This window comes from Tamandua tetradactyla, chromosome 3, assembly GCF_023851605.1.
Source record: "Tamandua tetradactyla isolate mTamTet1 chromosome 3, mTamTet1.pri, whole genome shotgun sequence".
NCBI classification, from domain to species: Eukaryota; Metazoa; Chordata; class Mammalia; order Pilosa; family Myrmecophagidae; genus Tamandua; species Tamandua tetradactyla.
The window spans coordinates 190,375,857-190,401,324 of record NC_135329.1 but is presented as its reverse complement, the minus strand read 5'-3'; the positions used below and the strand labels follow the sequence as shown (position 1 = coordinate 190,401,324).

Below are 25,468 nucleotides of genomic sequence, written 5' to 3'. Positions count from 1 at the left end.
GAATGAGGGATGTAAATAGCACATTGAGGTTTGTACAACAATTCCAATGTGATTTGAAAATATCTGTGATTTGTATTGGTGAGAAAGTTACAGGTATTCCTGACAACATTGTGGGTTTTGCTACTACATTGGTCATGAATGGAGATGCTTACTTTCTATTGCAAACTAACGAAAATTAAAATTTTTTTTCTTATTCAAGTTTATGAATGCTTTGAATTCTGTCCACATAAACAAGCTCTATATTAGATGCTCTCAAAGGAACTTCCTGACAGAAATATTCCAGGACCCCACAGACAATCTTGCTACTTAGGTGGGGCAGCATGCATCTAGATTTCCTGTGCTCGGTGTGCTTCCTGGCCCAAGTATACCGACATAATCCCACCTGGCCTGTTAGAAATGCTGAATCTCAGGCCCCACCTCAGCTCTACTGAACCTGACTCTGCATTTTTACAAGCTTTGGTATGCACATTCATGTTTGAGAAGCACTGCTTTAGATTTGGCTGCTCAGCTGGTCTGGGTGCCTTTTGACCATGGCTAAACTGAGGACTTTAGGATTCCTTAGCTTTACACTCATGTGCCTCCGTTTTTTAAAACTTCCCCTATTCCCAAAGGCTAAGAAGGTGGTGACAAGACTGCCGCAATGAGATCAGTGCTGTTAGATGCACATAGTAGGTCAGAGAATTTAGGTCAGGAGTTAGTTCCAGATCAATAATGGAAGGGTTTGGGTTGTTTTGGAGAAATGCAGAGCTCCAGGCAGATGGCTTGAGATTTGGCAGAAGTAAATTGTATTGGAAAAGGGAAGAGTAAAGATAACAGGTCTGAATATATAACCAGACAGAAACATAGTTCCAAGTTTAACTTTATTAACTATAGGTGACGTTTGTTCTGTATGGTTTGGGATGAACATTCTATCTGCTTGAATATCATAATAATCTTCTTGTGAAGACATGTTTTTTTCACTGCTCTGGAGCTAATATTACAGGTTATATAGTGTCTTAATAACTAAATCATCTCTATGTGGGGAGAAAAGCAATTTCTATTATGCTTTAAAATGAAATTTTTTTGGAAATTTCAAAACAGCATGTGTTTTTGGGGGCACCTATTTTGTAACATGTAGTGGAAATGCAGGGACAAAGAAAACACTTTCCTCATCTTAAAGGAACTCACTATTTAATTCTGGAACCAGGTAAGGAAATCATTGATGACAGCAATACGTTAAATTCTATGATAGAAGCAGGCACAAGATGTTATAATGATATAGGAGGGCTGCATAGAATGTTTTCATTCATTCATTCATGTTCAACATTGTTTATTGAGCCATTACTCAATGCCAGGCACTAATCTTTATGGCTGCACATGGAATGATGGCATTGGAAATAGTAAGAAACTGAAACACATTGAAATTGTGGTGGGTCTTGTATGCCCTGTTTATAATGTTGAGCCTTATCTAACAGGCAATTGGGAAACTAAAAAGATTTGTAATTAAGGAATTCAGCAATCAGATTTGAATTCTAAGATGTCCACTCTTGTAGGAGCAGCCATAAGAAATGACTAGAAAAGGTCTTCAGAAGATCATTTCAAAGTTTTAAGCATGTAAAAGTCATTCATGTTTATTTAGAGTTTCTTGCATTTTAAAAATCTCTTGTTCATTTCCTATTAATAATAGTTACAGGCACTGAAATATCTGACTCGTGTTGGAATAGTATAATATACCTTCTTGTAATCACACTCTTTTTTGGTTCTGCAAATAATTAACTTTTTTTTTTTAATCTTTATTTTCTAGCTTTGGACACTTGTCTTGATTTTATGGCCAGTCATTATTTTCATAATTTTGGCTATTACCAGAACCAAATTTCCTCCAACAGCAAAACCAACCTGTAAGTAAATGAGTTCAGTTTGTTTTCCTTACTTTTATATTCTAGTTAAAATTTATTTGGGGACACTTGAGTGTTTCATTCTAAAATTTTTTTTTTTGCATCATGTTCCCACTTGGAAGTATTTGTATGACTACTTTGTGTGGTTTTTTTCTCCAGTGTTTCAAATTGGTTAGAATGTTGAGCCAGTAATATTTACCTAGAAAAACATGAAGCATGTAGAAGCCAGCATATACTTTAATTTCTAATATAGATTCGTTTTGTTGTTCATGCCATAAATCTCACCAGGGTGTATATATATATATATATAACACAAACAAGCAGTACTCTCAAGCTTGATCATTCTTCACTTTTGTAGCAGAAACCATAGACTCCCATTTGATCAGCTGAACAAATGAAATCCTAAGTATAATAATAAAAAAAAACTCTTCACAGCTGATATTTGAGTGGCTTAAATATCAACACATTCAGTTTAAGGAAGATTGTTTTCCAGTTAGTCCCATTTCAGATACATTTAATAATTGTCAAATTACAAAATACACAAAATGCACAACTAAATTAATTTCTTTTTTTGGATCCAGAACAAGAAGGTAGAAAAGACTCAGAAAAGTCCTCACAACTGAGAGAGATGAGGTTTTCACCCCCTGCGAGTTGATCATTGCTATTTTTGTTTTTCTTTTTCTTTTGGAGCCAGCTTTTTTATTAGAAAAGGAAAAGCCAGGTCAAATGATTTACATTTCACAAAGGAGCCATATCTGAAAAAGCTTCTTGTAAATTAAATTTCTGTAAATCAGAAATTTGCATTCCAGATCAATTACAGTGGTTTGCTAAATAAAAGAATACTGTACTGAATTTTTTTTTCTGTAAAGAGAATAATGAGCTAGCAGACTTTTGAAAATAGCTCAGTGTTTTTCACCCAGTCCTAGGAAACATAATGAGTATCAAGGCAAAATCTCCTCAATCATGTGCAACTGGATGATTCAAACTAAAATATCAATTCAATTAGTGTAAAATATTTACCCTATTTTTAAAAGTAAATATTTTTTGCTAAAGTAAGTAATTACTTACATTTGAATAGGACCTTATCATTTCCAGAGGACTTTTGCACAATAATGATAGAGTCATTGACAAGATTATATTTTGCATACGTATGTTCTCTTTGTATTGTTTGTGTATAAAGTTTTTATAACAGATTAATCTCTTTGTGGACTGATGGAATTGATGTAGTCTTGTATATTTTAAGTAGCATGGACTTCAGAAATAATGTATTTAGCACATTAGTAGGACAAATACTCTGAAATATTCTGGTTTAAGATGCTAATAATCAATTTGCTAATGACAGTGATAGAAGGACTCTAATGGTTCATTACAACAATTTATTTTCAAGGATTTTTCAGTTATCCAAAATTCATTTCAAAACTTTCTAAGAGAAGTATAGAGCCTATGAGTGACTTGTCTTAAACTAATTGGTGCCACGTGATGACAATTGGAGATTTGAAGAGGGGACAAAAAAGAGCTGCTATAATTCCACTAGATTAGGAAGGAAAAATTGGGGAAACAATGTGGCAAGTGCCTCATAGCCTTTAATCTAAATGACAGTACAGAAACATAATCTCCAAAAGGCAATGAACAATCTTTTATTTACTTATTTTTACTATGGACCTATGCTCATACTCTACTAATAATTAGCTATCAAGCAATTATCTTTATTTTGTGGGTAAGAGACAACAAATTTCTAAGATAGTTCAGACTAAATTTGCCAGTCTCTTAAACTTTATGACTTGGTATAAAGAAGAGTTTATTGGGATTTTTTATTAGAACTGGAAGGGACCCTCTCACTTTATAGGTGAGGAAGCTAGGACTCAGGAAAGTTATAATTTACCACAAGTGATTCATCTGGGAGGAAAGGTATTAGAACCCACATTTCCTCATTGTTGGTCCGTGAGCTCTGTATCGTACCTTTCCCTCTTACATACAAATTCTTTCCAGGTCTGGAAATTCCTATTTGGATAAAGTAGAGCCAGAATCAGGTGATGCTCGGAGTTTCTACTAATTCTACAGTCAATACAGTATATAAATAAAATGTAACTTTATAATGGGGGGGTGCTGTTCTGTAGAGTAATTTGGAGGATGTTAAAACTAATATAGGAACAGTTACTTTTTTCCCTTTTGCAGTAAAGGAGGAATAACTTTGAGATGACAGTTTGAATGTAGGTCTTTTTTCTGTTTTAATTTTGCTTTCTTTTTCTTTGCTTTTCATATCTTTCTCTTATCGTGAAAGGTTAAAACTGGCTGATACTAATAATATGGACAAAAATAAACATTTCTTCATCATGTACTGTATTCTGAATGCTTAGTGAGGTGGGGCAATATTTCATGGTTGAGGGCACCAATGCACAGAGAAATTATTCACTTGGCCAAGACTCTACAGTTAATAAGTGGGCCTGGGATTTAAACCCAGGAAGTCTGGCCCCAGAATCTGCTTTTAAGCTCATAGGCTTACATTTTTTACAGCAGTCAGTACCAGTTTTCCATACTGCATTATTTACACGTGGACTAAAGATTAGATAATATAAACCCCTCTCCTTCAGTCTTTACCATGAAGTCAAAAAACATGGGGAGGAGGTGCCCTCCTATGTATGTATCAGAATTATCCTAAGTATTAGCTTTTGGTGCAGAATGCTACTTCCTTCTGGCTAATTCTGGTTCATCGCTGGCATTGCAGTATCATAGAAATCAAGTTCCACATAAGGGAGCTAAAATCCTGTCTGAGCTACAGTGACTTCTTCAGTGCTAGTTGAGCAATACAGAAATGAAGATAAAATTCTGGACTACACCCCTTGCTGAAACTACGTGAGAACGAGAGTTGGCATGCCAGGGGCACATTCTGTCTCTAGAATTGCCAGGCAGGACTCCACACATCCTTCATCACAAATATAATTAACAGCTTAAAGTCGTTTTGATTGAGGGTTGCCTGGAGAAGGCTGGACTGTGGGTGAGCACTGAGGCTGCTTCCATCTGTGTCACGGTGGACTCGGATTCAGGGCAAAATACCCATTTTTGGTACAGAAGGTTCACTCCCTTCTGTATTGCCACAAACAGTTTCAGTAATCAGACTCTGCAGATAATGCATGCGAGAAAAGAAAAACTCCTGAGACTGGCAGGAGGGCCTGGCATGTCTGCGTGCACAGGGTAGAAATGGGCTGAGGCGCCAAGTTTGAAATAGTTTCAGACTCTTGTAACCTCTACATGTAGCAGCTTGTCAAGAGGCAAACCTTAAAGTCAAAGGAAAGGCAAAAAGAAACAAAAGCATATTTACACTAAGCCCAGTTATAATGTGCAGGGAGTTTATTTTGTCTCCTTTTAATACATACATACCCATGAAAGTTGCAGGCGAGGTGTTCCTATCACTACAGTAAAAAACCCTGCCGTCATGAGATAGCTGGGCTCTGAAAAATGCAGTCTTGGAAAACATGGAGTCACGTCTTTGTGCAGTTAATGGGAAATGTGGTTGACAATATCACTAACAGCATAACAGTACAGATAATGGAAATTATACTGTGCAAATACAACCATACTCTGAACCAATCCCCAAATATCTTGAGGCTGCCACTTTCTAATGCCGCTGCCCTCTCAGTGAATAAGAAATCCAGCCCATCTCACATTTGAAAATAATGGCTGGGTGGAAGGCAGGAGCCAACTGCCAATTGAATTATATCCATATTTGTGTTATCACAGAGTTGTTACTGAAAACAACCCACTCAGAGGTAACTCAAGGGCTCTGGTAGATGCAAGCTCGCCCCACATTCCTGGGATGCCTTGCGACTGCCAAAGTATACCTGTTGTCTTCAGGGATGCAATAAAAATAATAATAGGGATGAATAGTTACAGAACACTTTACTGTGTGTTAGACATAGTACTAAGTACTTTGCCTTTATTACCTAGGTTAATACATCATCTCCATGAACAATATAATACGTTCTGAGGCACATAAATGTTAAGTCATTTACCAGTGTTCACAAGGCTATTGTGTGCTGGAGTCTGGATTTTTAACCAGGTAGTTTCTATCCACAGACAGGGTGGTTTCCTGCCAGTTTGTGCATGTCAAGGACAGCGATCCTCAAATCTGGTTCACTTTAATTGTCAGCATCTCCTCTGTCTTTCCCTGATTGCCACTTGGCTCCATCACAGGTTAAACAGGGCTGTAAAAACTCAATTAATTTTCCTGCTTGTCTATGTAAAAAATATGAGAAGGGATTTTGAAGTTATTGATTGGATGATGGTTTGAGGGATCCATGCACGTTGTCTTGTCAAGAGGAAACCATTGTGTGATCTCACGTGGGTAGATTCTAGGAGGCAGTTCTGTGGTGAGGGTTGTGAAGGCCAGAAAGGCAAGTGTTTTGGGCCCTGCTCTTGTTGCTGACTTTTCCTGGGGTGTGTTTTCATGGATGTGAAGGCAGGTGCATGAGTGCAGGATTCCAGTACACTCATACTTTAATAGTAATAGTTGAGAGACCCATAGTAAAAAAAAAAAAAGAAATTCCTTTTCCATCATTATGTGAGTTTTTGTACTGGGAAGCTCAGAACACATCATCATTCATCTTTCTGCCAGGGATTGCCCCATCCAATTTTCCCATTCTTATAAATGCCAGTAACACTAGTCAGTCTCTCAGGTTAAACACATGAGTCATCTTCAACTCCTCCCTTTCTTTCACCTCCTATAACCATCAGCCTCCGAGTCAGGATCTGTGTTATGAAATGTGTCCTAGAGTTACCCCTTCATTTTCATCCTTTCTGCCACCCCCCAGTTCAAGATCTTATTTTCTTATGCCTGGATTTCTTCAGCAGCTGGCAAATGTGCTGCTCCGTACTCCTGAAGGTCTACCTCTAACTCCTCCCATGTTTTATGATCAGATATCCCCCTAAAATATATTACGGGCATGTCAAGTTTCAACCTTTCTTTGTCTGACTTTCAAGACCTTAATAATCAGAATGCAATCAACTTTCTGTTCTGAAGATTGATGCTTGTGCATTGTCCTCCACGCATCCCATGCACATTCCCACACTGACGCATATGCTCGTATCTCATCCTAAAGGCTTATTAAAACACTTGCACACACGTGACTCCCAGGAGTAGAAATCCCCCTGGCAATGTGGGACAGAACTCCCAGGATTTGCTGAGACTCAGCACCATGGGATTGAGAAAACCTCCTTGACCAAAAGGGGGAAGAGAGAAATGAGACAAAGTAAAGTCTCAGTGGCTGAGAGATTTTAAACAGTCGAGAAGTTAGCCTGGAGGTTATTCTTATGCATTTTACAGATATCCCTTTTTAGTTTATGGGAACTACCTGAAACCGTTGAGCTGAAAGTGTTGAGCTGTGTTCCAGTAGCCTTGATTCTTGAAGACGATTGTATAACAACTTAAGCTTTTACAATGTGACTATGTGATTATGAAAACCTTATATCCAAGGCTCCTTTTATCCAGGGTTTGGACAGATGAGTAAAAAAAATACAGATAATAAATAAACAAATAATAGGGGAAATAAAGGATAAAATAAGTTGGGTAGATTGAAATACTAGTGGTCAATGACAGGGAGGGGTAAGGCATATGGGATGTATGAGTTTTTTCTTTTTTGTTTCTTTTTCTGGAGTGATGCAAATGTTCTAAAAATGATTATGGCTATGAATACACAACTATGTGATGATATCATGAGCCATTGATTGCAACCATGCATGTATCTGTGTGAAGATTTGTCAATAAAAATATTAAAAGAAAAAAAAAAAAGACTAGCCCACATCTGAGGCTTCCTTCCCATTTAGCCTTCACTCATTACTCAAACTCTGATTATCTTTGTTTCTCTCATTGATATTTTGGCTGCTAGAAGTCTTTGAGTGTTTCATGCTTCTTAATCTTGACTCACTCATTGAGCTGATAGTACATTAACAGCACAAATCACATCATAAAATCATAGTCATGCAGATACAGCATAATTCCTGACTCAGGGGCCAAAGTGGGAATGCAATATGTTGGCCAAATGTTGATACAGTTTGGGAGACTGTCATGGGCGGTTATAAATTATAGAATTCAACCAAAAATGGATAGTAAAAATATCCAGTGTGAGATGGGCGAAGGGCAAGGAGTTAGCTTGTTTTTGGTCTGAACTTTAATTCACAGATCCAGATATATCTGACAATGCTATCAAAACTATAATTAGGAAAAGAACTTTAATTCACAGATCCAGATATATCTGACAATGCTATCAAAACTATAATTAGTATAATTTTTATTACTGGGAGTAATAAAAATCCCAGTCCTCCTCCCCACATAGTCCACCTGGGAATTTCCACCACAAATGCCTAAGAGTTTTTGCTGAATGCATATGGAAGGTTTTTGTATGGGAGAGATTTACAGTCTTTTTCTTTCTCTTTTTGCTTAAGAAATTCCAAAAAACATTGGAATAGGTTTTAAATTCACAGCCAAAGGCCCATCGTTCCCCGGCAAACCGGCAGTTAACAACTTTTTGAGAAATATTACTGACCCTTTATATGGCAACGTGGAGATAGATTTTGTGAAACTCATAGAAAGTGAGATTGGGATTAGATTGTTCCATCAATTACTCTAGAATTCTGCACATAGTTGTCTGAAACAAGCAGGAGAATTGAAAAAGTGAGCATGGCTCCACACACACACTTACATAGGAACAGCCACAGCTTCTGCTAGTTGGTGTACCCATCTCTCCCAGCTCCTGATTTAAAGTTCTGCCATTCTCTCTTGCAATACACATGGACACACCCTAATGCCAGATAGCATGACAAAGGAATTTCTCAACTAATGCCCTCTTGGGCTCAGTAACCAGAGTTACATCAGAGAACTGGAAATACCTTGAGATACCGTAGAACATTTTAACACATGGGACAATAAACAGTAGAGAATAGCTATTGATTGCACAGTAGTGTTTTTCTTTTTTCTTTCACCTGTCCTTTCCACATCATCTCCACTTTAGGCAATCCACCTTACGAGTCTCTCAGAGGTGGCTGCCTCACTGAAATTGGCAATGGAGCAATATGTCCTCTCTGTTTTACTTCTTTTCTCTTTCCCTCCCTTTCCAAAGAGCAGAGTGGCTCTTGTTATCTCTGATAGGGGCCTCTAACGTCCAAGGCCATATGACAAGCTGAATAATTGATTATAGCATTCTCACAAGTATAATAACATCACTTGTTGAAGTTGCCAATATCAGTTGATGTTTCCAATATCACCTTGAAGCTAAGAGCCATGGTGAAAGGAATTTCAGCAGATTCACGTTCACTCATCAGACACAGGCTCACAAGTGAAGGTCTGGCCATGTGGGTCACTGACTGTTTTCCCAAGTGGTTGCTCTAGTGAACCTTCTTCTAAGTGTTTCTCCTTAGGTTATGCCCCTCTCACTATTCGAGTTTGTTCATTCTCTTTGATTAGATCACATCGTGCCCTTCATCTTTGATAAAGGAAAATAATATGTTTTTAAAGTGAATCAGCTCTCATGGAAGAAAGGTCCCAAGGTTCAATAGTCTCTGGCACTCTCATCAGTTAGAATTTCTTTGTGAGTTAGAATAAGAATGACCTATGATCGTCACATAAAAAAAATAAAATCTTTATTTGCTTTGATTATGAATTTGCATATTTATACTTATATGTAAAATTGTTGTTATAAGAGGCAGTATAGAGTACAGACTCCAGGTCCAGACTACCTGTTTCAAACTCAAACAACTTGCATGAGTTTCAGATGCTCCGAGTTTTGGATTCCACACTTGTGGACTGGAAGGAATAATAGCACTGCTACCTCACAGAGTTGTTATGGTAATTAAATGCATTAATACCTGTTAAATACTTATAATGTGCTTACACATAGTCAGAGTTATATTAGTGTTGGATAATATTTTGATACTATATTACTTATAGTATACTATAAATATTATCATATCTTATTTATATTATATGTATAGAACCCAGCCTCAATAATTGAGGATCATTTGATAGCCTTGAGATATTCTAATATCTCATTATTATTTTACAGATGAGGAAAGTGAGGCTCAGAAATTTTGTATTTGCTCAAAGTTTCATAAAATCTGTTCATGTCATAATCACATATTGAAAGGGCACCTATTATGTATCTGAAGTGCTGATCATGGAAGCCATACATTCTCAAAGTGATCATGTTTATAGGAAAAGTTTAACAGAAACTATGAGGCAATGTGATCATTTCCAAGAAACAAGCATCGGCTTTGCCTGAGATCTGAGCTCTTACTATGGAGAGGTACGTGCAATGTAAAATGTGAGGGGTTGCCAAAAATCTCAGTAATTATGACCAATCTTATTCCAATAAACTACTTTAAAAACCAAAATTAATGCAAAATTTCACAATGAACAAAATATCAAAATTTTAAATAAAAGTAGGATCAGCATCACTGATTTTCCTTTTGTATCAGGTACCAATCTGGCTAGCACAGTGCTTCCTGTGATATCAGGAAAGGCTTGGCAGGGGAGGCCCACGTCTTAGCATGAGACTTGAGGAATGAGCAGGAATCTCCCAGCCGGACAACTAGTGTCTTGGCATTCCTTATAGAAAACAATCAACATGAGCGAGAACACAAGGCATGAAAGAGTTAGACATATCAGGAATTTAGAGTTTATTTGCCTGAAACAGGAAGGTTCTTATTGACAATGGTGAGGCTATTTGGTTAATACTAAAAGTATTCAACTTCATTTTGAAGGTGATGTGAAGCCATTACATTTTTTTTACTAATTTTATTTTTAAATGTTTATATATTTTTTGACCATAGAAATCCATGCCCATTACAAAATAATTAATAATGTCATACAAGTATGTGTGTTGTAAAAAATGGAAGTTCTACATAATCTTATCATCTGAAATTTACATTTCAGTGTACATCTTCTCAGACTTTTTTTCTGCCCATATACCAAACACACATACACACATGCTCATGTATGTACACATGATCACACAGGCACACACGTGACTAAAATGGGACCACTGGGATTAGATGATGTTTTTTTTTTTTCTTCTTTTTAGTTGAAATAATTAATTCAGAATGTTCAAACAGACATGGAAAGATGATGTTTTAGAAAGATAGTTCCTGTAGCAATGTGGGAGATGGTTTAGAGAAGTAGGAGTTAATGACTGGATTGGACATGCAGTTCAGTGGGTTTTTTTGTATGCTGTGCAGTGGGGGTCACATTCCATTCTTTTTCCTTGTGAATATCCAGTTATCACAACACCATTTGTTCAATGGTTTTTTAGGGTGATTGCATGGGTAGGGAATCGAACTCAGGTTTCCTGTATCGTAGGTGAGAATTCTACCACTGAACTACCTGGGCACCTCGAGTTCTGTTTTTAAGATTCCTACTTCAGTTATTCTTTTTATGATCTTTTGATTACCCTGGAAATGCTAAGGATCTAAAATCTCTGTTAAATCTACCTATCCAAGCTTGCTATTTCCATAGGTTTCTTTATACTCCCTCTTTTAATCCTTCACCTCACCATAACCTGCTTTCTTATCTAGAACTCCTTAAATAATAGAGAATTGCTTTTTATTGTATGGAGGTTCTCAAAGCAAGGCTAGCCATAACCATTGTGTTTCAAACGATAACACAGTTTAGCACAAATTTAGGGAGTGAAGCCAACTAAAGAAAAAATACTGTAAGAACCACACGATGTTACCCATAGTTTACCTCTTTGTTCTTTCTCTATCTTTATGTTTTACAAACAGTTGTACTAACTATTCTACCTTCATCAAAATCATCTAAGTGTGTCTCTAGAGAAATACAGAACAGCATTTGGCTGTCTGAATGGCTCCTGGGGAAGAGGTGATAGTGGCAATGAAGATGGTGATGGTGATGATAGTGGTGAAGGTGGTGAAGGTGATGATGGTGGAGATGGTGTTGATGAAGGTGGTGATGGTGATGATGGTGGTGATGAAGGTGATGATGGTGATGATGGTGGTGATGAAGGTGGTGATGGTGATGAAGGTGGCGATGGTGATAATGGTGATGATGGTGGTGATAAAGGCGGTGATGGTGATGATGGTGATGGTGATGATGAAGGTGGTGATGGTGATGATGAAGGTGATGATGGTGATGATGGTGGTGGTGAAGGTGGTGATGGTGATGAAGGTGGTGATGGTGATGAAGGTGGTGATGGTGATAATGGTGGTGATGGTGATGATGGTGGTGATGAAGGCAGTGATGGTGATGATGGTGGTGATGCAGGTGGTGATGGTAATCGTGATGATGGTGGTGAAGAAGGTGGTAATGGTGATGATGGTGATGATGGTGGTGGTGAAGGTGGTGATGGTGATGAAGGTGGTGATGGTGATAATGGTCGTGATGGTGATGATGGTGGTGATGAAGGTGGTGATGGTGATGATGGTGGTGATGGTGGTAATGCAGGTGGTGATGGTAATCATGGTGATGATGGTGGTGATGAAGGTGGTAATGGTGATGATGGTGATGATGGTGGTGGTGAAGGTGGTGATGGTGGTGGTGAAGATAGTCATGGCAGTGGTGATTGTGGCGATGGTGGTAAGGGGGGCAGCATTGAGGACGAGAAAATTTGTGTCTTGGAGAGCTCCCCAGATCATTCTTATGCAGTTGGAGAGAGACTTTTAACTTTCTTTCCAACTAGCTTTTCTGATTTTAAGCCAGTTGCATTTTTCACTTGCTCACCATTGTTAGAGGAAATCAGTGAATGGATTTAACTCTGACTCATTCCAGGGAAGAATTTGCCTCCACCTGAATTATTTTACAGTCTATACATGATCTCCAGTGTTCTTTATAGCACTGGATCTTTACTGCAGTCCACAGATGTCAGAAGTAAGTCTTGCACTATTTTTCATACCTTATAGTGAAGACAGCATTTTCAGGATAGTCAAGAAGAGAAAGCCTCATCTTGCAGACTATTGTCATATTGGTGGCTAAAGAAGGAAGTGTTCAGAGTTTTCTGAAATTTTATGGCAGGTGTTTCTCCAAAATGATTTCATGATTAAGCTACATGGCCAGAGAAACCCAGTTCCACTTAAATAATTCTCTCTGGATTTCTAGCTTCATAAATATAAGGAGAATGAGAAAAATTAAAATCTTTCCATTATTTTGAAATTGATCCCTTATATGGAGTAGCAAAAAGATGCTTTGGGAGACTCATTGTCTACAAGGACAAGTCCAGGGTTCTGAAGACTATGACTGCTTCGTGTTCTCATATTTCTCACAATTTACGAGATGAGGAAACACACACAGGAAAAGTTACATGCCATAGTTGATTTTTAAAGAAGACATTTTTTAAAGAAAAATAACTAAAGTAAAAATAAAAGAGTAGACAACATGTATCTCTTGGACAATGCCTTGCACATTAAAGGGACTCAAATATTTATTGATTAATTAATAGTGATGTAAAAATAATTCAAGTACTTAGGAAAATATATATTAAATAAGCAGAAATAACAATGAAACCTTTTGGATGTTTAAAAAGAGAAAAATTGCTAGGAATTAGGGTAATCAAGAATTACTCCAGGATTTAAGCCTGGAAGGAAAAAAATCATTATGCAGTAAGAAGAGGAGGTGACCTTCAACATGGGGAAAGTTCATGATCAAAACTTTGGAGGGAGAAATGCTCAGGGGTAACTGGCTGAGGACAGATTGACCAGTTTGGCTAAGGAAGTGTGTGCTGGACAATAGGGGAATATCAAGTGGGTGAGGTCTAATCATGCAGGCATTTCATTATTAGGCCTAAACATTTGGATCTTATCCTTGTATTAATAAAAATATTGAAAGTCTGTGGAAGAGTTTTTTAATTTAGTTTTTTCCAGCCTGAGAAGTTTTCTTATTACAGCTGTTTACATTTGTTCAGATGTTTCTATTAGACTGTATTAGTTAGTTTTCTAACTAATCACACTCACCCCCTCCCTGTACCCCATAATTTAATGGCTTAAAAAATGATGAAGAATTATTATCGTCACAGTTTTTGTAGTAGTGCCTTAACTGTGAGGTTTTGCCTTGGAGTCTTTCATGAATTTTTCAGTCAAGATTTGGGCTGGGGCTGCAATCATCAGAAGACTCAAATAGAGTTGGAAGATCGGTTTCTAAAATGATTCTCTCATGTAGTGGGCAAGTCGGTGCTGCTGTGGATGGGTGGCCGCTACGTCTCTCCACACGAGCCCCTCCACAGGTTGTTTGAGTGGCCCCATGATGTGGCAGCTGGCTTCCCCCAGAGCAAAGGCTTCCAGGACAGGTGGAAACCATCCTTTTCATGATCTAGCCTCTAAAGTCTTAGTATCACTTCTACCACAATCTATCATCAGGAACGAGTCACTAAGCTGGCCCATATTTAAAGGCAAGGGAATTAGGCTCCATACTTGAAGATAAAAATGTCAAAGAATCTGTGGACACATGTTAGTAACCACCACACATATTAACAAGATTCAGTGGTGCGATAATAGCATGTACTAAACATTCTTGAAATATTCAGCTCCACCATGGGAGAGCACTTATCTTCTTTGGACCATACCTCAGTCCTAGCACCTAGCACAGTGGCTGGCACAAGGAGGCACTCATTAAACATTTTTTGAACTAGTGATTCTAATTATGCATGAAGAAATTATCTTCAGAGATTTTAGTGACAGATCTAAGTTTTGGAGTCAAGATTTGATTCAGGTCTTATTGCCCAAATCCTCTTTCCACTCATCGTGCTATTAAACAGAATCACTCATCTCTATTGGAAACACTCATTTTAGTGGTGGCATGGATAACACAATCACTATTTCCAGAGAGTGGCACATAGTAGTCAACCATGAAATATCTGTTGAGCAAATTAATGAATTTGGTGCAACAATGAAAGAAACCTAGAGGATGAAAATGTTCACATTTATTCACAAGTCAATGAAAACCGGAGGGATAGAACCCAGGTTACTTGCTCATACAGGTTATGATTTTATCAAATTCTTTAAAAAGATGACATGTATTAAAGTACAGAAGTTAAATACTAGTAATATAGAAGAGCTAGAGCTTCTGTAGTTTGAGAAGCTTATGATCTCATGACCACATACATGGATTCTATGAGGAATGACTTAGTATCCTTGAATTACTGTTTTGAATGTAATCTTTCCAGGAGTGGTGACAGAGTGAGGGTGGGGGATAAGCATGGATCAGCCTGAATTCCTGCCGTATGTGTAGCATTCTACAATCTTTTGTACCAGTCTACAACTTCACTCACCTTCACTGAATCCTGCTATTTTATTTTATTTTTCATAATTTTTTTTCAAATTGACAAACCAAAACAGCATACAAACACAAACATTCTTAACATACAAACATTCCATACACGGTGTACAATCAATGGCTCCCAATATCATCACATCGTTGTGTATTCATCACCATGATCATTTTTTAGAACACTTGCATCACTCCAGAAAAAGAAACAAAAAGAAAAAAGAAAAAAACATTCACACCATATCCCTTACCCATACCTCTCATTGACCACTAGTATTTCCGTCTACCCAATATATTTTAACTTTTGTGCCCCTTACTTTTTTTCTATACCCCTTACCTTTCATTGATCACTAATATTTCAATCTGCTCAATTTGTTTTAACATTTGTTCCCCCTATTATTTATTTATTTTTAATCCATATTTTTTACTCATCTGTCCATACCGTAGATAAAAGGAACATCAGGCACAAGGTTTTCACAATCACATAGTTACATTGCGAAACCTGTATCATTATACATTTATGTCCAAGAAACATGGCTATTGGAACACAGCACTTCCCTCTAGCCTTTCTAATATACCTTGAACTAAAAAGGGGATATCTATATAATGTGTAAGAATAACCTCCAGGATAACCTCTTGACTCTGTTTGAAATCTCTACCATTGACAATTTATTTTGTCTCATTTCTCTCTTCCCCTTTTTGGTGGAGAAGGTTTTCTCAATCCCTTGATGCTGCGTCCCAGTTTACACTGAATTCTGCTAGCTTTAATTAGCTGTTTTTAAGACTGTATGCTAAACAGAGCTCTGAATCTCAGAAAATAATAGAATACTTTGTTACATGAATTGCATTCTTTCCAGAAACATGCCAAGAGCTGAAATTTAAGGTCTTTATTTGTTGATTTATCTTTATGTTTACGCAGAAGTTTGGCATTAAATACATAATCCAGAAGGTAAATGAAATGGACTGGTGAATTTCATAGATAGGATCATTTCTTGGGTTATTATAAATTCTATGATAGCATTGGGTAATAAGCAATTGTTTTATCTGAATGTTAATGCAAAGAGTATCACATTTTCACTCAACTAAAACCTAAAGCAAATGAATAAGAGAGGGTTAGGTTAATCTTGAGCATAAGGACAGGTTGCTTAAGGTATTAGAGTGGGGATTCCAATTCCTACTTTTGTTACAAAGATTATTAGATATCTAGATATACACACTCATTGAACATTCAGCTATTCATTAAGCACTTTTTATAGAACCATGTGGAATCTTAAGAGGAAGAACACAGGGTCCTCAGAATAAAAACATCAATAATCAGATGTTCATAGAGTGGCAAGACATACCATACCTGACCTTAAAACCCAGAATCCATTACAAAATCAACTTTGCTAGCTGAAACAAAGAACAACAATGTACTAAGATAAGAGGTTTTTTTAAATAAGATCTTTGGAGTTTAGAGAAGTTGGACAAACAATAATTTCGTAGATAGGATTTAAGCTGCCTCCTTATGGAGACTAATAGAGTAACTAGATTTGACTGGAGTAAAAAAATAGAGAGTTTTTCAAGGAAAGGAAGACCAAGTGCCTATGATGGTGAAAATATAAAGTGAATGGCATTTTATGCATATTAATCAGATAGTGTTGGGGAGGCTAGAACAGGGTGAGGAAATGCTGGAGCAAGAGAAATAGTTATTAAAAGTATAGAAAGTGATGAGCACCCACCCTAACACAATTGGAGAAGCAGACATGAAGAAGAATAGATCAGTCTTAAAGATTATGCGAAGAGAGAGTCAATAGGACATAGTAGAAACTGGATTTGGGGGACAAAAGTAAAAATCTTCTCTCGACTTTTGACTTGGAAGTCTGAGAGAACAGGAAATCAATAACCATAACATCAACAGCAGTCCCTTTTATGTAACGCTATCTTTTAATTCTTGTAACAATTCCAGTAGATAATTGTCATTTTACAGATGAAAAAAATTAAGACTTTTAGACAAGTAAAGTTCGATGGTTGAGTCCGTGGGACTTGTAGTCAGGATGCTCAGTTCAAGACCTGGCTTGACTTTTGTGGCCTTAGGAAGTCACTTAACTTCTCTGTATCTCAGTTTCTTCATTTGTAAAATGGGGATAATCAAAATACTTCATAGACGGGGGAGTTAAATGAGATAATACCTCTAATAAGATAGCATGTAACAAAACAATGTATGCAATACCACATATAAGGATGCTTGGCACACAGTAAATGCTCAATAATAGATTGCTCTGATAGGTGACTTGTCTAAGATTAAACAGCTAGGTGTTACCAGAGCTTCTGACTTGAACCTAGGTCTTCTGAAGTATTCTTTATTCCATATCATGCTGCCCCTAGAGAAAAAGAATAGGGATAGAATTGTAAACAGATTATTCACTCCCCAAAGGAAACCATTTATTATAGTCCATGCTTTAAGAATCACTGATGTTGTGTTTGAGGCAGAAAATCAATGGTTCTTAACTTAGTCCTTCCCATCTAAATTATCATAAGATAAGGGGTAAGCCCCAAATTACTCTTTGGTTCCAGTACGTATGTACTGGACCATATATGTGAAAGTATGCCAAAAGAGACACACAGGAGAAAAAGTCTCTGAATGCAAAGTTTGTCCTATAATCTTTAGTGAAAGCCAGTGTTAAAGGAACGTGACTCTTTTCATGACTCTGAATTTGAAACTGAAGGTGATAAAGACACTATACTAACTGTTTATATTTTGAAGCCACATGGATTTCAATAGAAGCAACATGTGAAAGAATTCTGCTCCCTCCACAAGTCCTCATGAAGCATTCATACAGGAAACATAAATTGTTGAGAAAATGCTTTCTGAGAGCAGAAATTTTCAGAGGTTTTTTGGCCTACACACTAATTAGTAAAATATAGCCTTTATATCCTTGCTAGTACCTATCTTGTGTGTTTTTTTTTTTTGTATATAGGGTTTCTCCATAGTTTTAGAGTAGTAACATTTATTCTTTTTCCTCTTAAGATATTCTTTTCCTGTTCTTATATGAAATCTCATGAAACACAACAAAAAAAGATTATATGGTTTGTAAAGAACCTACTTGGGTAAAAATAGGATTTAAAAAAAAATGCTTGAATCAGAGCTAGAACAAATCCAACCAATCCAGAGTAGGTATGAATTGTTTTTACCTATTCCTAACATAACCCCTGGTTTCTTACTGTGAAGGTCTGAAGTATCAAAACCTCCTTTGGAGTGTCCTAATCAAGATTTGATTTTTTTTAATTGCCCAAACTCTCCCAGCTCTTTCAGTGTGCATGGGGCTGAGCATGTGCTCAATAACTATTTATTGAATGAGTAGATTGATGGATGGATGGATGGATAGAGACTGATGAAATTAATCAATACATCATTGTTGTTTACAAAAAATTCCAACTCCTTATTTGCTACTCTAACTCATTCAGAGAGCTCTTGGGTCATATCACCACCCCACTCAGGATTACCAAAGACAAGTGCATAATCATAATGAGGAACTAGCAGTCTTTTCCAAGAATAGATGTCTCAAGTCTCATTTCCTTTTTCTTAATGAAATCAATTCTTCTTCCTCTCATTTATTAAATCCTAGTTTGGGCCGATGATAAATAACCCCAAACTAAGTGTCTGACAGCTTCACTTCCAAATCTCCCAGTCAACACATAAAAAATGAATCTAATTCAGCTCAGTTGCAGCTATTGAAATCTGAGTTTTCCACTATGTTAGGCGAACACAATCAAATGCATAAAGAAAACTAATTAAGGAAATGTAGGTTTGCTACAAGTTTTCAAAACATATAATAGTAACCCTCTTATCTTTCCTTTCCCCCAAACTAGACCGTTTATAATGCAGAAAATGGATCCACCATACACTCAGTTATCCAAATGGCAATCATCCTTTTCCTTCATCCCACTTCCTTCAGTTGCCAAGTCCTGTCAATTTTTCCTTCTCTTGAAACTCTCTTCTGTCTCAGTGGAGACAGACAGAAGAGACATCTTTTGCTACTGCCTTAATTCTGATCCTCCTTCTGTCTCTCTGTTATAACCACAATAGTTTACCTGGCTTCCATGCCTCTGGTCAAGACCCCTCAGTCTATCCTTTACACTGTTGCCATAGTTATTTTTCTGAACACAGATCTGTGCAAGGTATTTCAGTGTTTAATTTCCTTCTAACTCAACGTGACTCCTGGGATAAATTCAGACTCTATCACGTGGTACATTAAACCTTTCACAATCATGCTCTGATCTCACTCTTCTGTGCCATCTCCAGCCATCATTCTGCTCCCTGTCATTCATACACTCTATTCCAGCCACATACGTCACACACTCTAACTCCAGCCACTTTCAGTGAACCAAAGGAGATGCTGTTGCAGCATTGTAAGTAGGTTCTAGAACATTCAATCATGTGAAATACAGAAGCCTGTTTTGCAATGATAATAAAATGACCAGGCAAGCCAATTGCTTTATTTCTGAATTCAAGTTATTGCATTATCATTAATTTATTGCCCTTCAGGCTAAAGGGCTTTCTTACATTTATGTCTTTGCATATTTTATTCTCTCCCTGCCCTATCATTCTTTCAGCTAGCTCCAACTTGTTCTTCAAAACTTCACGGCAAGCACCACTTTCTTTAACTACTTCCTACCTGCCCACTCCACCTCCTGACACCAAATTGTATGAGGAGTCCAAATTTCATACTTTAATAGCATATCCAGTGCATGACCCCAATCATCACAGCAAGTGTCACGCCAATTGTAATCCTTTATCTATAAGCTTTTCTCTTTCCTCATGTCTCCCTGAATGCCTACACACACTACACACACACACACACACACACTACATGGAGCTTGTATGCTCATTTGGGGTAACAATTTTCTTTTTGTATCCATACTGGCTATTAAGACTCAGCCCAATGGCAAGCATATAGAAAAATCTTATGTACTAAATAGAATCGAAAGATCTGTATTTGCAGTAAAACAGTTGAATAAATACTTAACACTTAATGCTTTCCAAACTGTTAAGAGTATCCTAGGTCAATTTAGCAATTCACAATTATTAGATTCTTGGGGGGGCAATATAATAGTTGTCTGATAATCAGAAGTAGGTGAACCCTATGGGTCTCTGCCCCAACAACGTTGCTGGTAATTTGTATATTCGCAATGAAAGCAAGTTTCAATTTGCCACACATGAAAATATTTATTAGTAAGCACACATACAAGCAGTCACACAAATCTGCTGGTGTGAGGATGAAGTCCCAGCCCTTTGCCCTTGTAGGCACTGTAACGAGAACCTTGTTCAAAAGCTGCCTCGGCAGCACATGCAGCAACCTGTTAGCAGCAGGGACACCAGCCCCGGAATCACCTGGTCAGTGCTCAAACACAGGGCAAATGGGACACATATACTAAGAGTTCAGTCTAGGGTACCAGGCTCCTGGGTTTGTGGTTTCTTGCAGTTTGTTCATGCCAAGGTGGAGTTGTCCTTACAATATTTCTGGGCAATACACATTAACTTGAACCATGCAAGGCACCCATGAAAACTTACTCTTATTATCCCTTAGGGTAGTTAGCACATTCTCCAACGCTGACAAAGGCAGGAAAGCATTGTCTTTACAGACTGACACCTCGGCTCAGGTGTTTCTAGAGTATCCCATTTAGATAACTAACCACGGACTATGTTGTCCTCCTTCTTTGGGAACGTTAAGTTACCTCACAGCCTCTGGATTATAAAGTAAAATTCTACATCAAAAATTAATTGATAGTTGCTAGGTTATAGATTGAAACCAGCAAACAACTTAACCCCCTCTATCATGAAACATTCGAAAATGAAATAAGGACAATATAACACCAATGAGCTCTTGATTCTCCGGCCAGTTATAATGGTTGTTTGCCAGCCCCCTCCTAAAGATGGCACATAATAAGTGCTACTGAGAACAAAGGACACTGGCTGGAATGACTGGATAGCTGAGCAAAAACTCTCCCATTGTAGCTTAAAATATTTTCCATCCTTACTCCTTCCTTGAACTCACCTTCACTTATGATAACTCTCTCATGGTTCTATCTTTAATCCAGGGGTCATGACTTCTTCCATCACCATTATTACATTTTATGCCTTGCTTAAAACTACATAAAGGTCTTTTCACTTATATCTGGAATCAGTCAATTACGCAGGTGATTCAGTTTCCTGGCTGCTAAAACAAATGGCATACAATGGAATGGCTTACACAAAAGGAATGAAGCTCAAATGTGATGTTTTTTGATGAAAGTACTTTTAAAGCTAAAAATGATTAAAACACACTATAGTTACATATAGCTATGTATTATTATTATAGTGACTGAAAAAGATTCTTCGAGCAAATTCTTCAAGAAGATATAACAAGTGTAGGTACTTGAAATGTGAGACGGTGGGGCACAGACTTAGATCATTCTGTATGAATTTGACGCTTCACAGGTCAAATTGATACTTCTCTCGCCCTAGCTCAGCCTAAACTCCATCAGTTGTGAGGAAAAGGAACACAAGTGTTTGGGCAAAGAATAGTAATTGCCCTAGACCAAATTTCTATAACTCTGCCACCTGCCCACCCCATTGCAAAAGTTTTACTGAAAAAATATAAAAAGCATTTATTTCAGTACGTGGGAGAGATAAAATGTTGTTGGAAGTTAGTAGGGAGGCGGACACTGGCAGGAGGCCTATACGCTGCTGAGGTTTGGACTTTAATCCTGCAGCAGAGTGCTGCTCAGAAAAGTGAGGATTAAAATGCTAGAAAAAATGAACAATTTGACTTTTTGCGTGTATGTATTTGATGGTTTTATCATCTTTTTGTGAAAAATAACATATATACAAAAAAGCAATAAGTTTCAAAGCATACTGCAACAATTAGTTATAGAGTAGATTTCAGAGTTTGCTATGGGTTACATTTCCAAAATCAGGTTTTTCCTTCTAGCTGCTTCAAGACATTGAGGACTAAAAGAAATATCAATATAATGATTGAGCAGGCATAATCATTTGTTAAATCCTATCTTCCGCATTATACTCCGCCTTCTCCTTTAATATCACTCCCATTCTTTAGGGATATTTGGGATGTGCCCATTCTAACTTTTTCATGCTGGAAAGGGCTGCCAAGACTATGGGATGGGGGATGGAACTAGTTGATGTTCAGGAGAGGCTGGCCCCTCTGAGTTTCAGGACTTATCTGACCTAGGAACCCATCTGGAGGTAGTAGGTTTCTGGAAAGCAATCATAGGGCAAGAAACTTTTGTAGAATCTCAGATAGAGCTCTAGGTGTTCTTTAGGGTTGGCAGGAATGGTTTTGGTTGGGGGTTGACAAGCCATGATAAATAGCGGTATCTAGCTCGCATAAGAGTGGCTTCCCAACTCTATTTGAACCTCTCAGCCATTGTACCTTATTTGTTACAATTCTTTTTCCCATTTTGATCAGGATGGCATTGTTGACCCCATGATGCCAGGGCGCATCCCATGTTGCCAGGGAGACATTCACCTCTGGATGTCATATTCCATGTAGCTGGAGGGCAATGATTTCACTTGGAGAGGTAGACTTAGAGAGAGAGAGGTCACAGCTGAACAACAAAAGTGGTCCTTGGGAAGGAATTCTTAGGCATAACTATAGGTAGACTAAGGTTCTCTGCTACTGAAAAAAACTTCACAAGAGCAAGCCTCAAGATCAAGGGATTTGCCTATTGACTTGGGAGTGCCTAATGTTGGAGAGAGTATCAGGGGTTTTCCTGGTGGTAAAGTGTAATAGTTCCATATGTTCCATATTTTTTCTCCTCTCTCCAGAGACTTTGCCAATACTTTTTAATTATCAACTCAACATATCATGGGATGTATCTGGGCATTACATTAAGCTATACAGAGTTACAAGCCCTCATGCCCATTCTAGGTCCCTGTGTTTGGGTTGTTTAAATGAGCTATCCAGGCAGGTTGAGTTAAATTATGTGCTACAGAAAATTTAGGTTTTGGACAAAATAAATCTCTCTTCCTTTTGGTCTCATAGAGTAGGTGAAGTTCTAAAATGAAATGTCCTCCTTACCCCTGTATTCTGATTATAATTTTTAAAACATATATATATATATACACACATATATATATATTTGTCTTTCCCAGTAAGATGTCAGCTCTTCAAGGGCAGGAACCAAATCTGTTTTATTCTCAGTAGCTTCCACAGTGCCTTGTACCTTGTTCTAGTTTGCTAGCTGCCGGAATGCAACACACCAGAGATGGATTGGCTTTTAAGAAAGGAGATTTATTTTGTTAATTCTTCAGAGGAAAGGCAGCTAACTTTCCACTGAAGTTCTTTCTTACCTGGGAAGGCACAGGATGGTCTCTGCTGGTCTTCTCTCCAGGCCTCTGGGTTCCAACAACTTTCCCCGGGTGATTTCCCAAAGGCCTAGGCTGAGCTGTGAGTGCTCAGATGAGGTATGCTGAGCTACTGCTTGGGCTGTGCTACTTTAAACTCTCTCATTTAAGTACCAGCCAATTAAGTCAAAAGTCATTCATCGCAGCAGGCACGCCTCCTAGCCGACTGCAGACCTAATCAGCAATAGATGAGGTTCACGTACTATTGGCTCATGTCCACAGCAACAAAACTAGGTGCCTTCACCTGGTCAAGTTGACAACTGACTCTAACTACCACACACTTAGTAGGCGCTTGTGATTGACGTTTACTGTTGCTGCTTGTGTTCAGCATCTGATGTTCCTTCCTCTGGGTTTAGCACTGGTTTTCCTTCACAGAACCACACCTCCACTGCTCCTGGTCAGGCTTCAGTGGAAGGCGTGTGAGCAATCATTGGTCCAATTCCCTGGCAACAATGATTGGCTGGGATGGGCCCAAGCCAGGCCAATGAGATGCAAGTTCAGGACTTCCAGACTCACTGAGGGACAGACATCCCCAAGGGATAAAGCTTTCTAGTGTTTCCTGTGATTCCTTCCTTTCTGGGATAAAGGGATCAGCTTCCTCATTCCTAAAACATCTTTGGCAACTTTGGTCTCTCTGTTGTTTATCTTGCACACAAAAAGATATTGAAATTCCCCATGTGGGATCTTGGTACTTCAGTTAAAGAGAAGCGTCCATTTCTTTTAGTGCCACCCTATATTCCTTGAGCTCTTAGAATATGTAAGACAAGCTGAATTCTGGGGCTGGCCTCCACTTGTGATGGTGACCTTTTAGCAGCTACAGAGTGCTGCTTCTTGTGGTGATGACTGCCTGTGCCTGCCCAGTGCCCGTGGCCTCCTCCTCTGCTAACAGCAGCCCGGCTTCCTCACGCTCAGTTCATCTGGCTTAGGTGGGGTGGTTCATACTGGCCGATTTTACTGTAATGTCTAAACAAATATAACTGCTGATGGACTGGTGAAGAGGACCTGCTTTAACCTGGGTTCTGTATGCTATGTGTAATTTTCTTCATAAGGGCAATTCCAATAGTCCAGTAACAAAATATTCATCCGGTGCTTTTTTAAATATTGGCTTTGTGTTAGAAACTCTAAGTTCCTCTGTTTATTTCATAGGGGAGCAATATGCCATTGGGAATCTTTTCATCCTAAACCCCCTTCTCTCTCTTGTATCAGTCTCACTTCTTGTATTTTCTTGAAACTTCCTAAAAACTTGTGCATTGTGTGTGCGTGTGTGTGTATACACACAAACATATATAAAATATAATATGTAGTAAAAGTGTATATATACACACTTGGTATATCATTTTATAAACTAGCTCTGTGATGAAGTATAAAGTAAGTAGTAAGAGTCAGTTCCTCCCAGTATTTAAAAGTAATTCAAATGGGGGTGTAATATTTTGGTAACCTTTATGTAGAAGGAAAACTAAATCTAAGTTCCTTTCCTCTCCCACTTTTCCCTCAAGAAGTGAAGGAAGGTAGACTAAAGAAAGCCAATGAAGATCAATTTTAACGACACTTTTGAAAACAAATATGTACAACAGGGTCATTGATATCTTGCCCCTCCCAGCCAGAAATTGGCACCTATAAAATCAGACTTAGCGTGGGAAGCAGAAATTAATGATAAACCAAGAGATTCTCAACTTCTAGATCAACTAATAGAGCAATTTCCTAGCATGGCCCAGAAAAGATGAAAAATAATCTGGTTCTGAGAGGAAAGGAAAAGAAGTCTTTCTTTGAAATTCGTTTCAGGTCTGGGATTTCTCGTGCTGTCTGTATGTAATCCCAGTTACTGCCCCAAGAATTGAGAGGCGTAGCGCCTTCCCAATGCGGTGAGTGGCAGAATGGACCTGAGAAGCAATGGGTATTACAGCCGCTGACTGTGCTGCCTCCAGCTATCATTTACTCTTGCTTTCTCTC

The 25,468-nt window shown here is 38.0% G+C and overlaps 1 protein-coding gene across 1 annotated transcript in view; it reads left to right on the top strand.

The window, feature by feature from the left end:
- Positions 1-25,468, top strand: part of ABCA12 (ATP binding cassette subfamily A member 12) — a 157,599-nt gene that overhangs the window by 9,869 nt on the left and 122,262 nt on the right. Inside the window, exon 2 of the mRNA XM_077155038.1 lies at positions 1,784-1,877. Coding sequence (XP_077011153.1) covers positions 1,784-1,877 — 94 coding nt within the window. The remainder of the gene's footprint in view (positions 1-1,783; positions 1,878-25,468) is intronic.